The sequence below is a fragment of the Monodon monoceros genome, unplaced genomic scaffold (assembly GCF_005190385.1).
Source record: "Monodon monoceros isolate NGI ecotype Baffin Bay Population unplaced genomic scaffold, NGI_Narwhal_1 Super_Scaffold_7, whole genome shotgun sequence".
NCBI classification, from domain to species: Eukaryota; Metazoa; Chordata; class Mammalia; order Artiodactyla; family Monodontidae; genus Monodon; species Monodon monoceros.
This window is the reverse complement of record NW_021703784.1, coordinates 13,705,861-13,720,939: the sequence shown is the minus strand read 5'-3', so window position 1 is coordinate 13,720,939 and position 15,079 is coordinate 13,705,861. Positions and strand designations below refer to the sequence as shown.

General features: G+C 39.5%; 1 protein-coding gene across 2 annotated transcripts in view; it reads left to right on the top strand.

Annotated features, from left to right (window-relative positions):
* ARCN1 (archain 1) overlaps positions 1 to 14,388 on the top strand; it is a 41,115-nt gene extending 26,727 nt beyond the window's left edge. The window contains exons 4-10 of one of the 2 annotated variants that reach the window (XM_029207239.1): positions 7 to 212; positions 1,039 to 1,203; positions 4,934 to 5,099; positions 7,062 to 7,209; positions 7,520 to 7,628; positions 10,283 to 10,487; positions 12,332 to 14,388. In XM_029207239.1, the coding sequence (XP_029063072.1) occupies positions 7 to 212; positions 1,039 to 1,203; positions 4,934 to 5,099; positions 7,062 to 7,209; positions 7,520 to 7,628; positions 10,283 to 10,487; positions 12,332 to 12,421 (1,089 nt within the window). In that variant the 3' untranslated portion in view covers positions 12,422 to 14,388. The remainder of the gene's footprint in view (positions 1 to 6; positions 213 to 1,038; positions 1,204 to 4,933; positions 5,100 to 7,061; positions 7,210 to 7,519; positions 7,629 to 10,282; positions 10,488 to 12,331) is intronic. The other variant, XM_029207238.1, reaches the window with a different exon arrangement.
* The last annotated feature ends 691 nt before the right edge of the window (positions 14,389 to 15,079 follow it).

Genomic DNA, 15,079 nt, shown 5'->3' with positions numbered 1-15,079 from the left:
TTGTAGACTCAAGAACGTGAAGCCAAGGCTGAGATGCGGCGTAAAGCAAAAGAATTACAGCAGGCCCGAAGAGATGCAGAGAGACAGGGCAAAAAAGCACCAGGATTTGGGGGATTTGGAAGCTCCACAGTGTCTGGAGGTAGCACAGCTGCTATGATCACAGAGACCATCATTGAAACTGATAAACCAAAAGTGGCACCTGCACCAGCCAGGTATAATCCAGTGTATCACCCAGAATGCAATCCTAGAATGGCAGATGAAGGCTGTATGTGTGTATCTCAGAGTGATACCTGATTTTTAGGCAAACTGTAAATAACAAGTGACTTGATGAAGTAAGATATAATATTAAATTTGACTGCATAATATGGGGATAAAGGAGAAATCTGAATGTGGTGTTTTTCCTTTTGTGTAAAAGAGAGTTCTTTTACAAATTATAACATGATCTCAATTTCCTATGAGAGTTGCCTTATTTTGGGAGAAGAGGGGATATTTAACTGTTTAAGGAACATGTATTTTTAATCTAGTGTTCATGAATGGATTTAAGGGAGAATCTGAACTACCTGAAATTATGTGAAAAAGTTGGTTTGTACACAGGTATATTTATCTGGATAGAAGGTACAAAGTTTTCATCAGATCACACATGCTTATGAAAGTATACCTGTGATCTTTGGGTACTTGAAGCTTATATGGTTTTTTTTGTTTTGTTTCTGGCCGTGCCCCTGTGGCATACATGATCTTAGTCCCCGACCAGGGATGAACCTGTGGCCCCTGCAGTGGAAGCACAGAGTCCTAACTACTGGACCACCAGGGAATTCCTGAAGCTTATATGCTAATTGTGACCCAGCTGTCAGTTCGAGCAGGGAGTAGTCTAGTTGTCCACTAAACACTAGGAAGCTTGTGTTTTTTCCTTGAGGTATTCACATTCCTCTTAAAGAACAGCTTCAAGGAAAGCTTCAGTGATAGAGAATTATTAATTAGTTTTTAACTTTTTAAATCATGTGTGTATTTTTGTGTGTATGTGTGTGTTCTTCCACTTAGGCCTTCAGGCCCTAGCAAGGCTTTGAAACTGGGAGCCAAAGGAAAGGAAGTAGATAACTTTGTTGACAAATTGAAATCTGAAGGTGAAACTATCATGTCCTCCAGTATGGGCAAGCGTACCTCTGAAGCAACCAAAGTGCATGCTCCACCCATTAATATGGAGAGGTAAGTAGTAACTCTTTCAGTAAGAACAGACCACATAGTGTTAAAAAAAAATTATCTCAATGCACTGTAAATTCTTTTTGTGCCTTAATTTTTCCAGATTTAAAACACTTCCTACTGTATAGCACAGGGAACTATATTCAATATCCTGTGATAAACCATAATGGAAAAGAATATGAAAAAGAATATATATATGTGTAACTGAGTCACTTTGCTGTACAGCAATTAAGCACAACATTGTAAATCAGCTATACTTAAATAAAATTTTTTTTTAAAAAGTACATTCTAGGTATAAACATGAGGTCTTCCTCCCTCCCCCCTTTAAACACGAGTGGAGGCTCTCAGCCACCTGTTTTCTATTAAGTTTAGAACTTACCTTTCTATCAACTCTGTGGTGACTAAATTAAACAAAAATAACTTTTCTTTGTGCCTAGTGTGTACTTTGTCTCTTAAAATGGAGTGGAATTAGAGGGCTAGAGTTATGATTAGCACTATACTATATTTTTGCATGTCTTTTTCTAATTTTTTTTACTTTTAATTTTTTTTAAAGTGGTTACTTTTTTTTTTTAATTAATTAATTTATTTTTCCTGTGTTGCATCTTCGTTTCTGTGCGAGGGCTTTCTCTAGTTGTGGCAAGCAGGGGCCACTCTTCATTGCGGTGCGCGGGCCTCTGACTATCGCGGCCTCTCTTGTTGCGGAGCACAGGCTCCAGACGCGCAGGCTCAGCAGTTGTGGCTCACGGGCTCAGTTGCTCCACGGCATGTGGGATCCTCCCAGACCAGGGCTCGAACCCGTGTCCCCTGCATTAGCAGGCAGATTCTCAACCACTGCGCCACCAGGGAAGCCCTTAATTTTAATTAATTTATTTTTGGTTGCATTGGGTCTTCATTGCTGTGCGTGGACTTCCTCTAGTTGCGTCGAGCGGGGGCTACTCTTCGTTTGTGTGCACGGGCTTCTCATTGCGGTGGCTTCTCTTGTTGTGGAGCGTGAGCTCTAGGCGCCTGGGCTTCAGTATTTGTGGCACATGGGCTCAGTAGTTGTGGCTTGCAGACTCTAGATCGCAGGCTCAGTAGTTGTGGCACATGGGCTTAGTTGCTCCATGGCATGTGGGATCTTCCCGGACTAGGGCTTGAACCTGTGTCCCCTGCATTGGCAGGCGGATTCTCAACCACTGTGCCACCAGGGAAGTCCTTCTAATTAAGTTTTAAGGAGGACAAAATTTATAAATATCTTTAGTAGCAAATAATGTATTATCTTTAGCCTTTTAAGTATTTGAACCCAGTATAGAATATTTTGATTTGTCTCTTATCTCAGGACTGTGGTACTGTTTGGTAACATTTTTAAGTGGTAGTTATCAAGTTCACATATTCATGACTCAGATTTCTTGTTTTGAAGCCCAGACCTTCTACTGTTACTGATGGTTTTGAGGTCAAGTGAAAGATGAGTCTGGGAGGATACCTCTATCAGGTGTGCATAAAAGAGGAGTATGTTGTATGTCTTATTCTGTATGAAATGAACAGGGTTACGTCGGGATAAATCTCTTAAATCACTAAAGCTCCTGTGCTATTCCTAGTAGTTGCTTTGAGGGAGACAGAGGCTTGACACTATTTTAATAAGATATTGGAGACTGTCATGTACTAGAGAGGACTTGAGACTCTTTTCTGAATGATGAAATACTTCTTGAGCATGGAGCAAACGCTTGTGAAGGTAAATGAGACCCTGCATTGTCTTAAGATACATTCCTCTGTGGTCTTGAGTCTCATGCCTTTGTTTCTGGGAAGTCTTAGAGGTTAGAACAGAGCAAAGTAGGATGCCAGAATAGTCTTTTTAAGCCTCTGCAGTTCACCCAGCTAAAAATAGTTTTAGTAAGGAATATGGGTAGATTGTACTTAATAATTGCCCATAGCAGTAGCACCTTTTATTTTACTTATTTTGAAAACTAGATTATACACTCGTGTGGTTCAAAATTCAAAAGGTTCAAAGGGTATTGAACTAAAACTTCTTCCTCCCCCCCAGCCACGCAGTTTTCTCTTTATGGTGGCAACTAGTATTAACTAGCTTTTTGGTTTTTTTTAATTTTCAAAAAATTTTTTAAAATTAAAAATTTTTTGGCCACGCCTCACGGCATGCAGGATCTTAGTTCCCCAACCAGGGATTGAACTCGTACACCTGTGGTGGAAGCGCGGAGTCTTAACCACTTGGATGCCGGGGAAATCTCAGTATTAACTAGTTTTTGTGTGAATCTTCCAAGAGGGATAGTCTATGTATAGATGAATAAAAACATGGTACAATTTCTGTATTTCTCCTTTTTATACATTAGTGGTGGCATACTAGACACATTTCCAATTGCTTTTTTCACTTATTTCGAAGACAAGAATTTCCTTATTTGAAGCTATAGAGACATGACATCCAAATGCAGTACCTTACCCTAGACTGGATCTTGTACTACTATAAGGGGCATTACTATATGAATGGTAGATTAAAGTATTGTGTCAATGTAAATTTACGAAGTTAATAACAGTACTGTGGTTATGTGAAAGAATATCCTGTTCTTACAAAATACACTCTGAAAATGTTTAGGGATAAAGGGCCATGATGTATATATTCTGCCTGTAAATGGTTCAAGGAAAAAAGTAAAATATATTTATATAGAGAGAGTGTGCAAATGATAAATGGGATAAAATGTTAACAATAGATAAAAAGGGTATAAGTGTATTTCTGTTATAATTTTAGAAATTTTTTTCAATTAAAAAGCTTTTTCAATTGTTCCTCTTTTTTTTTTTCTAATTGCCCAGTATTCATTTTTGTGGATATACTTTTATGTATTTAAGTAGTCCCTCTATTGACGGACATTTGTCTCTAAACTTTTGCTATTACAAACAATTCTTCAGTGAATAACTTACTCCATTGTTTTGCACAGGTGAGAATTTATCTGTAGGATGAGGATTTGCTGAACCAAAGGGTGTAATGCTTTTATTTTATTTTATTTTATTTTTTAGGGATAAAGGTGGTTTTCCTTTTTTTAATTGAAGTATAGTTGATTTATAATGTTATGCTAATTTCTGCTGTACAGCAAAGTGACTCAGTTATGCATAATATATATAATATATACACATTCTTTTTAATTTTTGTTTATTTTAAATTTTATTTGTTTATTTTTGGCTGCATTGGGTCTTCATTGCTGCGTGTGGGCTTTCTCTAGCTGCGGCGAGCAGGGGCTACTCTTCGTTGCGGTGTGCGGGCTTCTCATTGCAGTGGCTTCTCTTGTTGCAGAGCACGGCTCTAGGCATGCGGGCTTCAGTAGTTGTGGCATGCAGGCTCAGTAGTTGTGGCTCGCGGGCTCTAGAGTGCAGGCTCAGTAGTTGTGGTACACGGGCTTAGTTGCTCTGCGGCATGTGGGATCTTCCCGGACCAGGGCTCGAACACGTATCGCCTGCGTTGGCAGGTGGATTCTTAACCACTGCACCACCAGGGAAGTCCCCACATTATTTTTTAATATTCTTTTCCATTATGGTTTATCCCAGGAGATTGGATATAGTTTCTTGTGCTATACAGTAGGACCTTGTTGTTTATCCATTCTAAATGTGATAGTTTATATAATGCTTTAAATTTTGATACATATGGCTGCAGCACCTTTAACTAAGTTGCTTATGGCTAATCACCATTAAACCCCGGAGAAAGAGAGTTCTGGTTTTTACCTGTCTGAGCAGATTTATCATTCTTTCTCTACAGTGTGCACATGAAGATTGAGGAAAAGATCACACTAATCTGTGGACGAGATGGAGGATTACAGAATATGGAGTTGCATGGCATGATCATGCTTAGGATCTCAGATGATAAATTTGGCCGAATTCGTCTTCATGTGGAAAATGAAGACAAGAAAGGGGTGCAGCTACAGGTGTGTAGAGGCTTTCGATAAGGGAGTATTAAGGCTTTTGTCTACCTAACACTGTCTTTCTCAACTGGAGTTCCCTGTATGAACCATAGAACACAGAAGATTATTTAACTTATATAACTAGTGCCATTCCAGATGCATAGGAAAGAAGTTAATTTAAACACAGAAGATTATTTAACTTATATAACTAGTGCCATTCTAGATGCATAGGAGAGAAGTAATTTATTACCTACAGTGGAAGCCTTGAATTGATAAATGCCTTCCCAAGCAGTTGGGAATGACTGACAGCAGCTGTATTAGTATGGCCTTTTAATACTGGAATTGAGTGAAAGGTCATTTTGAAATCTAATAAATGACTTCATACTCACAAAGGTACAAAGAGATGCATATTTGTTACTATTATGCAAAGAGTAAATTCATTTAGGATATTGCTTGAAATATAATTAAAAAAACAAAGTTTTAAAACAGTAGGGTGGTATTTTATTTTATTTTTAAATTTATTTTTTTATTTTATTTTTGGCTGCGTTGAGTCTTTGTTGCTGCACACAGGCTTTCTCTAGTTGCAGTGAGTGGGGCTATCCTTCGTTGTGATGCACAGGGTTCTCATTGAGGTGGCTTCTCTTGTTGCAGAGCACAGGCTCTAGGTGCCAGAACTTCAGTAGTTGTGGCATGTGGGCTCAGTAGTTGTGGCTCACGGGCTCTAGGGTGTAGGCTCAGTAGTTGTGGCGCACAGGCTTAGTTGCTCCGCAGCATGTGGGATCTTCCTGGACCGGGGCTCAAACCTGTGTCCCCTGCATTGGCAGGCGGATTCTTTTTTTTTTTTCTTGCGGTACGCGGGCCTCTCACTGTTGTGGCCTCTCCCATTGTGGAGCACAGGCTCCGGACGCGCAGGCTCAGCGGCCATGGCTCACGGGCCCAGCTGCTCCACGGCATGTGGGATCTTCCCAGACCGGGGCTCGAACCTGTGTTCCCTGCATTGTCAGGAGGATTCCTACCCTCTGAGCCACCAGGGAGGTCCCGGCAGGCAGATTCTTAACCACTGCGCCACCAGTGGGAAGCCCGGGAGGTACTTTACTAAAGCAGGTTATGACACGAAGTTTACTCATTCTGCTGCTATATAAACTGCCAGTGCTTGTTTTGTTAGCTGAAGGGCAGTATCTAATGGTGTATTTGAAAAGCACATAAAATGCTTAAAAATGAATATGTATGTTCCACCTACCTGGCTGTGTAAGAGACCTTCTTTATATTATTACAGTTCTTGTTACAGTTTATTTAGATGGTTGATCTTATATCTCTTGTCACGAGAACAAAGCCTTTTCAGCGAAGAAAGTGGTTTTATCTACGTTTTATTCCACTCATAACCAGCACACAGTTGTCTTTTGGAAGTAGTGCTTATATTATTTGACAGTAGCTTTGCTGGCTCATAAAGTCTATGTAGTCTGCTATCCACAAGTTACTTCTTTTTCCTTTTTTCTCCTAATGTGACTTCTTTTAAAAAGATCAGTCCATCTTAGTTGGCCTGAGTTTGAACAACTTTTAGGCAAAATTGCAGCTAAACTTTCCACAGAGCTTTTCCCTCTCCTGTCTCCTTAGTATAAGGCCAGGACTGCTATGTGACCCAGCCAGCTTATCAACGTCTGACCCTAGTCTTCTATTTGGCAAGCTTGGCCTCACCATCAGGCTGCTCCCTATGAAGTATTTTTGTAAAGGACTTGGTTAATGGTCTTTTAACTTTTTCAGTTACAAAGTTACTAACTTGTTACTTACAAACAGAATGGCTTAGAGTCTTAAATCTTTACAAGTCTTTGAAGAAGGGAAATCTTTCTTCAAAATAAAAAATAATTGGAATTTTTTAGGCACCCTGTTTTAGATGTTTAGATTATGGGCCATGTAAGACCAAAAGGAATTTATTTCCTGTCTTATAATGTCTGAACCTCAGAAGTTTTCTTTCCCTTCTCATTTCAGACCCATCCAAATGTGGATAAAAAACTTTTCACTGCAGAATCTCTAATTGGCTTGAAGAATCCAGAGAAGTCATTTCCAGTCAGTAGTGACGTTGGGGTGCTGAAGTGGAGACTACAAACCACAGAGGAGTCTTTTATTCCACTGACAAGTAAGTGCCTCTGGCCAGTCCTACTAAGCTAGACTGCACTGAGAACTAGAAATAGCCTTGGCTTGTACCTTCTTCATTGCCACAATTCTTTTTCACAAAATGACCTTTCAAAATGGACTCAGTGCTATATTTAGTGTATTTTGGTAATAAGTAGCTTAAATTTTAAACACTTTTAATTTTGAAACCATTATTTTTAGTAGTTTACACTAGGATGTTTAAGGCCTGCAGTTGTCAGTTTTGATTTGCCATCTTAACTTTCCTCCGTTCTTTTTCTAATGTTCTAATATACCTGCTTTGCTTTTCTCTTCAGTTAATTGCTGGCCCTCAGAAAGTGGAAATGGTTGTGATGTCAACATAGAATATGAGCTACAAGAAGATAATTTAGAACTGAATGATGTGGTTATCACCATCCCACTCCCGTAAGTACCCCACATAATCATTTTTTCTATAGCGAGCTTATAGAACTAGTCTTTTGGAACTCCTTTTGGAGGCAGCACTTAGCTGGCTATCCATTCTAAGATATTTGTTTCTCATAAAGGTCAATTGTGAAAGAAACCAGGTACAAAAGGCTGCATACTTACTATATGATGCCACTTATAAGACATTCTGAAAAGGTATTACTCTTGGAACAGAAATCAAGCATTTGATTGCAAAGAGAAGCATTTGATTGCAGAGGAGCACAAAGGAACTTTTGGAGATGATGGAAATGTTCTATGACTTGATAGTAATGGTGCTTACAGGCTACATTTGTCAATGCATTGAGCTGTACACTTTTAAAGGAGTGGATATTACTGATTTTAAAGCCAAACAAGCAAAGCTGGTTATAGTTCTAGGGCTGTGTTTTCAGATATTGGTCTTCAGATTGTTCATGTAGTAATGAAGGTTTCCAGAAGGAGGAGCCAATTCTCAGTCAGACTTTCTCTGCTTTGTTTTGCAACTCTTAAAGGAATTGAGTCTGACAGACTGAATTTTTCTTTTTCACTTTCTTCTCTAAATTTTCAGCTAAAGATGAGATTATGTTTTCAAGGGTACTATTCTTGCTGAAACAAGATATCTGCATTAGTTTCAGTAAATTTTCTAACAGCTTTATTGAGGTATAGTTGACGTGATAAACTACACGTATTTAAATTATAAAGTTTGATAAGTTTTGGCATGTATGCACCATCATCACAATTAAGATAACAAAAATATGCATCCCCCCCCAGAAGTTTACTTCCTGTAAGTTTTTGATGTGTGCTTAAATGGCCTACTTTCTAGGATCATCTGGAAATACTCTCTACTTTATCTCCTCACTAGCATTTCTAGTGACTGAACTATTATTACTTCACCATTGAATCCCTGCTTCTCTGCTCTGCCTTTCAGCACCCCCATGATTAAGTACAGGGCTTAATTATGAATACCCAGTAAGTGAATTCTTAGTGTGTCTATACTATTAAATTGCTTGGTTATTATTACAGAGAAAATGGTTCTAATTTAATCTGTAGTTGTGTTCAAATTAATTTTAATTTAATTTGAATTAAAATTAAATCTAATTTATTTGTAGTTTGATTCAGGCCTTTACATGGCCAGATCTGGTTTTAGTCATTCTTATTTCCATTTTTTAAAATATGCTTTATTACCAATATCCCCTTTAATGGGCTAATCATCTTATTCTTCACAGCTTGGTTATTATTTCAGAACAATAGATGGCTGCCTTGAACCATTGTGAGACTTGGGCGTTGGTGACAGGTGTGGGTTTTATTTTGTCAAGATTTATTTTACTAGACTATTTTTAGGATGCCACAAGTTTTAGGCCTCTCCATATACCCTATAATTGTGGTTATGGTGGTTTCCTGTGTCTTAGTTCAACTTTGCAATAGTCTCCAGAAGAGACCCTTAGACAGCATTTTACCCTATTGTCTAGAACTGATCAAATTAGAGGATCTCAGAATCAGAATTGGAACAAGGGCAAAGGGAAGAAACATACATACAACTGGGACCATAAAATTGATAGGGAAGAGTTAATTGTGTTATACCACCCTTAAAGTTTTCTTTGTCTCCCTTATTTACCCTGCCTTTAATGCAAACATTGGATGTCACTGGTGAATTAAAAGATGGTAAATTTAGAGTGTGTAGGAGTAGCTGGCACTGCCTGTCAGCCGTGTGCGGGGATGCACAGTGCGTCCTGACTAGCCCTGGTTCTCTTGCAGACTAAGGACAACTGTGTAATATCTCTCTTTCCCATCACGTTCACATTTTGCCCAGGGGTAATTGTGCTTTCACTTATCAAATAAAAGTTCAGTTACTGGATTATAAATCAAATAAACCCACTGGCATCAACTACAATAAGTTTTAAAACCTTCTAAAATCTTTTTTTTTTTTTTTTTTTTTTTTGCGGTACGCGGGCCTCTCACTGTTGTGGCCTCTCCCGTTGCGGAGCATAGGCTCCGGACGCACAGGCTCAGCGGCCATGGCTCACGGGCCCAGCCGCTCCGCGGCATGTGGGATCTTCCCGGACCGGGGCACGAACCCGTGTCCCCTGCATCGGCAGGCGGACTCTCAACCACTGCGCCACCAGGGAAGCCCCTAAAATCTTTTAAAAACATCCTTTCAGAGGTCCAAATTCATCTCCATTCTAAATAACCACATAATGGTGTTTAAGTTCTTCCCCACTGTTATTATCAACCTGTTTTTCCCCTCATTGGCATCTATGAAGAGAGCTACACTATGTTAAAATTCCATCATGACAAGGCAGCAAACCATTAGTGCAGTATTTTTGGAAATACATCCCACTTTACACATTTGTCAGTCTCAGTCCCCTGCCAGCTCCAGATCTAGTCCGTAAGTTGGAGCAGCCCAGGACTATGTTTGCCCATTACTTATGGTTGCATATATCTGTACCTACAAAAGGAATTAATGAGACTCTTGGCCAAGGTTAAGGGTCCTTGAAGTTATCAGGGAGTCTTAATTTTTTCTAGGACTATATGAAAGCGGGCAGAATTTGAGGAGCATAATCAAATTTGGGGCTGGTTTTCCTTGGCATAGTTCTTCTAGCTCTGGACAGCTAACTTGACACGGATGTTTCTTGTGACAGATCTGGTGTCGGTGCACCGGTGATTGGTGAGATTGACGGCGAATATCGACATGACAGTCGACGAAATACCTTGGAGTGGTGCCTGCCAGTGATTGATGCCAAAAATAAGAGTGGCAGCCTTGAGTTCAGCATTGCTGGGCAGCCCAATGATTTCTTCCCTGTTCAAGTCTCCTTCATCTCCAAAAAAAATTACTGTAACATACAGGTACCCCTGTTTAATAGAGAACTTATATGGGGAAAGTGGTAGGACGGATACCTGATAGGCAACATGACTTCATGGTCAGAGCAGAAATCAGAAAAGCTCATGTCCCCCGTGGATTCCATTGCTGCCTCATTGTGTAATCTTGGTCAGTTCTTCACCTGCTTTGTCTCAGTTTTCCTCTCTAGATCAAAGTAAAGAAATTGAATATGACTACATATAAAAGTACTTATGGGTTGTGCAAGACTCATATCTCTTAGTTGCCTGTTTTTTTTAAAATAATCTCATGTATCTTAAAATCCATTTGCCAAAACACTCAACACATGACTTAGTAATGCCTTCTGTATTGTCACTTGGTTTGATCCCAAGGAATGAAAGAAAGTTTATTTGGAAGACAAAATTACTGCCAAAAAAGGTGATTCTAATACAAATAGATACAGTTTTTATGTTCTTTTATGTCACAGCTTCCCTTCATTAATACGGATAGTCGTAAGCCAATTCTGTTGTAAACCTTGTCCTTAAGGTAGGCAGGCAAAGCAGGGGAAATCTGTGAACTGTTTATTTATTTATTTATGTATTCATGCATTCATTCATTCATTCTGTGCCATGCACCTTGTGGGATCTTAGTTTCCTGACCAGGGATTGAACCCAGGCCCATGGCAGTGAAAGCGCTGAGTGCTAACTGCTGGACTGCCAGGGATTTCCCTGTGAACTGTCCTTCAGATCATTATTTTTAACTCTTTGTTCTTCCAGCATTCAAGTTGCATTATAAGCACCGAGTTAATATTGTTATCTTCCCCTTGGACTTGTTGATTTGCTTGTCATTCTGGTTATCTTCCCAGATGTTCTCTGTCTCTCCTGAAAGTGCTTGGGAAGTTATAGTTTCATCTGCTGGATGATTCCAAAGAGCAGTCCTCCCTCCCTCCCCCCCTCCCTCCCTCCCCCCCCATCTCAGTTATTGGCTTAACCCCATCAGTATTGACAGCACACTGTTGAACCCAAGACATTTTCCTGTTACTGACCATTTGAAGAACAGGACAGTATAATTGCTCTGTCAGAACCTCACTAGAAAATATGAATCAGTGGTTTAAGTTTTGTGTTGGTGCCATTATGCGCACCATTGTTACAGGTAGTTCATTAAATTGGACATCTATTATTATTAATAAAGAGAAATCTCAGGACTTCCCTGGTGGTGCACTGGTTAGGACTCCGAACTGCCAACGCAGGAGGCCTGGGTTTGATCCCTGGTCGGGGACCTATATCCCGCACGCATGTCGCAACTAAGAGTTCGCATGCCACAACTGAGGAGCCCACCTGCCACAGCTAAATACCCAGTGCAACCAAATAAATAAATACTAAAAAAAAGTAGGTTTAAATAAAAAATAAATAAAAAGAAATCTCATGAGAAGGACCCAGCCATACCTAGAAAATGAATATGATAGAACAACTTAGTGAGACTGAGAGCAAATTAAATAATGTTGAATTGTTAGAATGTTGCATTTTGGATCAAAATGTTAATCGATCATCCTGATAGAATGTCTATGACTTTCATAGGTTTTATAGGGCAGGGCCTGGGCAGTGGCCACTCATTCTGGACCTTTTACTTAATATTAATACCACTCTACATGTCATCCCAACAGTTGTCTTTTCTATCTAGAGAGCAGATTAATCATGTTGGTGGGGAAGAGTGATGCTGTGAGCTGCAGTTGTGAATTGAACTTTTTTAGTATTTCTGAGTTACTTTTAATACTGCTTTAGGGGATTTGATCTGTTCTGTACTGAGAATTTAGCCAGCACCTTAAAGACCCGCTTTCCTTCTGCTTTACCTTACTCTTTGTTTGTTTTCCTAGGTTACCAAAGTGACCCAGGTAGATGGAAACAGCCCTGTAAGGTTTTCCACAGAGACCACTTTCCTAGTGGATAAGTATGAAATTCTGTAATACCAAGAAGAGGGAACCGAAAAGGAAATTTTTCAAATTAATAAAGAAGAAGCTAACAGTGGCTGAAGAATTTTTTCCAAACCTGCAAGCCATTGGAGACCCTTTTTTTCAAATACAGTGCACGATTCTCTGAGCGCAAGGACCCTCAACTCACCCTCAGTGTTTCAGTGTCACAGAGACATTCTCTGGCAACGAAATGACACAAACATAAAGGGAAAGGCTGCTGATTTCTTTGGCAGATTTTACTGGCCAGCAGGAAAGCAAGCTCTCCAGAGAATGCCCCCAGTTAAACACTTTGTCCCCCATCAGCTAAGTTGTTTTTTATTTTAATGCCTAAATATATTTCATACTTTGTTTTTAAAAAGTTTTTTCTGCAGAAGGTTTTAATCTTTCATACTCCTTTCCTTTACCTTCTGTTTTTTTCTTTCTATATATCCAATCCAGCACTGAGATCATTTGCATATAGGCACTGTATTTGGCACTCCGGGAACAGGTTGATCTAATCCATTCTTGATTTCTGGACTATGCAGGTGAACTGCTTGAGGGGTAGGGGGTCTAGAAGTTAAAAGATAAGGATGTCTTATCCTTTTCCTATATCTATTCATCCCTCCATTCCTTTGCCAGGCTGTTTTCCTTGCAGTCTTGTTGCTCTGGTTTAGAACACTAGTGTGCATCCCACTTGTGTCAATATTAAAGACAGCTGAGAAGCAGCTTTCAAATGGTATAGCCCCCACTTCAAGGTGTCTGGGAGGAGAATGGTCATGTCCAGTTAGGGATTTCACACCCACAGGTAATCATGTCTGCTGCTGGTGCTACCCAGCCTTCCATTCTCCATATTTTGGGTACTTCAGCTAAAACATGATAGCTAATGGTCTTTGTAATCCATTCACATTCCTGAGATTCACCACCTCCCTCTTTCTGAATGTTCTCTGTGTCATCAGTTTTTTCCTTTCTGTCAGACATGAGGTTATGATTTTGGAGGCTGTAGGTTCAGTGAGTCTTTGTGCCAATCCCATTGGTCCTGAACTATCAAGGAGCCTCCCTTTTCACCACCAAGTTTTTAGCATTTCAAGATTCAGCTGATTATATTGCTGTGTAGGCATTGATATATTCCATTCTAGCCTGCCCAGCATTTTTTCAGCAGCCTTTCTGTTCCTGTGTCTGAAATCCTTCCTTTTTCTCCCCTAAGCCTTTTCTGTTTAGTGTCATCATGTAATGGTTGTTTCTCAGCCCCATCTCATCCATTACTTCTTTAATGGAGAAGACTACATCAGCCAGCCCAGCGTTGGCTTTTAACCCAGTATTGCACTGGGAGTTGGTGGAGTTGCTGCCAGGCTGCAGCCACAGACAGGGGGAAGAGACAGATGACAGTAGATGACTTCCTGCACTTTCAGCTGGTTGGAGAGTACGACTCCCACTCTGAACAACATCTGACCTTCCCTGCAAAGAGTGTACTGTAATTGAAGCAGAGCAGTCACACACAAATGGCCATGGATGGAATTGTTTGCCAAAGAAATTTCTGGCCTTTCCCTTTCCCTTAACTGCATCAGGGAAGAATCCTTATCTCTAGCTTGGTTTCCACATAAGGTTTTTTTGAGGAAGGGGACTGGAACAAAAAATCTGTCATGTAGTTAAGTAGACAAGAAATCTTATTAATTCAGTTTTGTTTGAGAGTTGCTTGTCCATATGATTTTTTTAAAGTGAAGTTTAGTTTCACAAAAACTTTTTTTTCTAAAATTACTTTTGGGGTAATATTTAAAATGAGAGAAGTTTTGTAACCCTGTAAAATACATAGGGAATATAACATTCCATTGTACACAAAGAAGGCAAATTCTTTAATCAAATAAAAAGTATTATAAAATGAATGTTTTTTAGACTGTTGACTCTCATACTTTGGTGTCTTCTCTGGTGTCTTCAGAATGCTGTAACAGGATCTAAGATTAAAAATTAATGATATGTTTCTTTAAGAGGAAATAATCTCTATCTGAGAGTATTCATTGCCTTTTCTCCCTATTACAGGTATTGTGTCTTGTGTATTTTTCTACATTTGAGCATATACACATACACATGCACTCCTGACAGTGTAGCTTTTTTTTTTTTTTTTTTTTTTTTGACAGTGTAGCTTTTGAATTTGATGCCACTTATGGGCTTTTGATCTTAATTTTGTCAGAGCCAGTTGTAGAGTCAGAAAAATGAGGCTTCATCTTTAAAGAATAACCATAGTTGGTGATATCTTGGAGCATTCTCTTCCCCATTAGACAAACAGTGGTAAGAAGTAAGTGATGCAGGCATGAGTGATGAAGGCCTTCCTTGGAAGTTGATAACTCCCTCAGAAAAGGCTTCTTCCTTACTTTGTTTTTATTTAACTTGAAAAACTATTGAATGTCACCAAATTGGAAGGCAAATCTCTGATGAATAGTAAGTTTCGGGAATGAATAAGTTTTTATTTTAATGGTGAAAGCCAAGATTTTGAGAAATTGCAAGAGAAATTGCAAGTATCTTTAATGTTGCTGAAGTGTGGCTTGGATCTCTGAGGCTGTAACGTTAATCCAGTGAAATGAAGCACACCAAAACCACGCCACACCCTCTGACTGGCAGCTGATCCTTCCACAGCATCAAGGGGAGTTTTTGTTGGCCTCTTGTGAGGGAAACTAACAA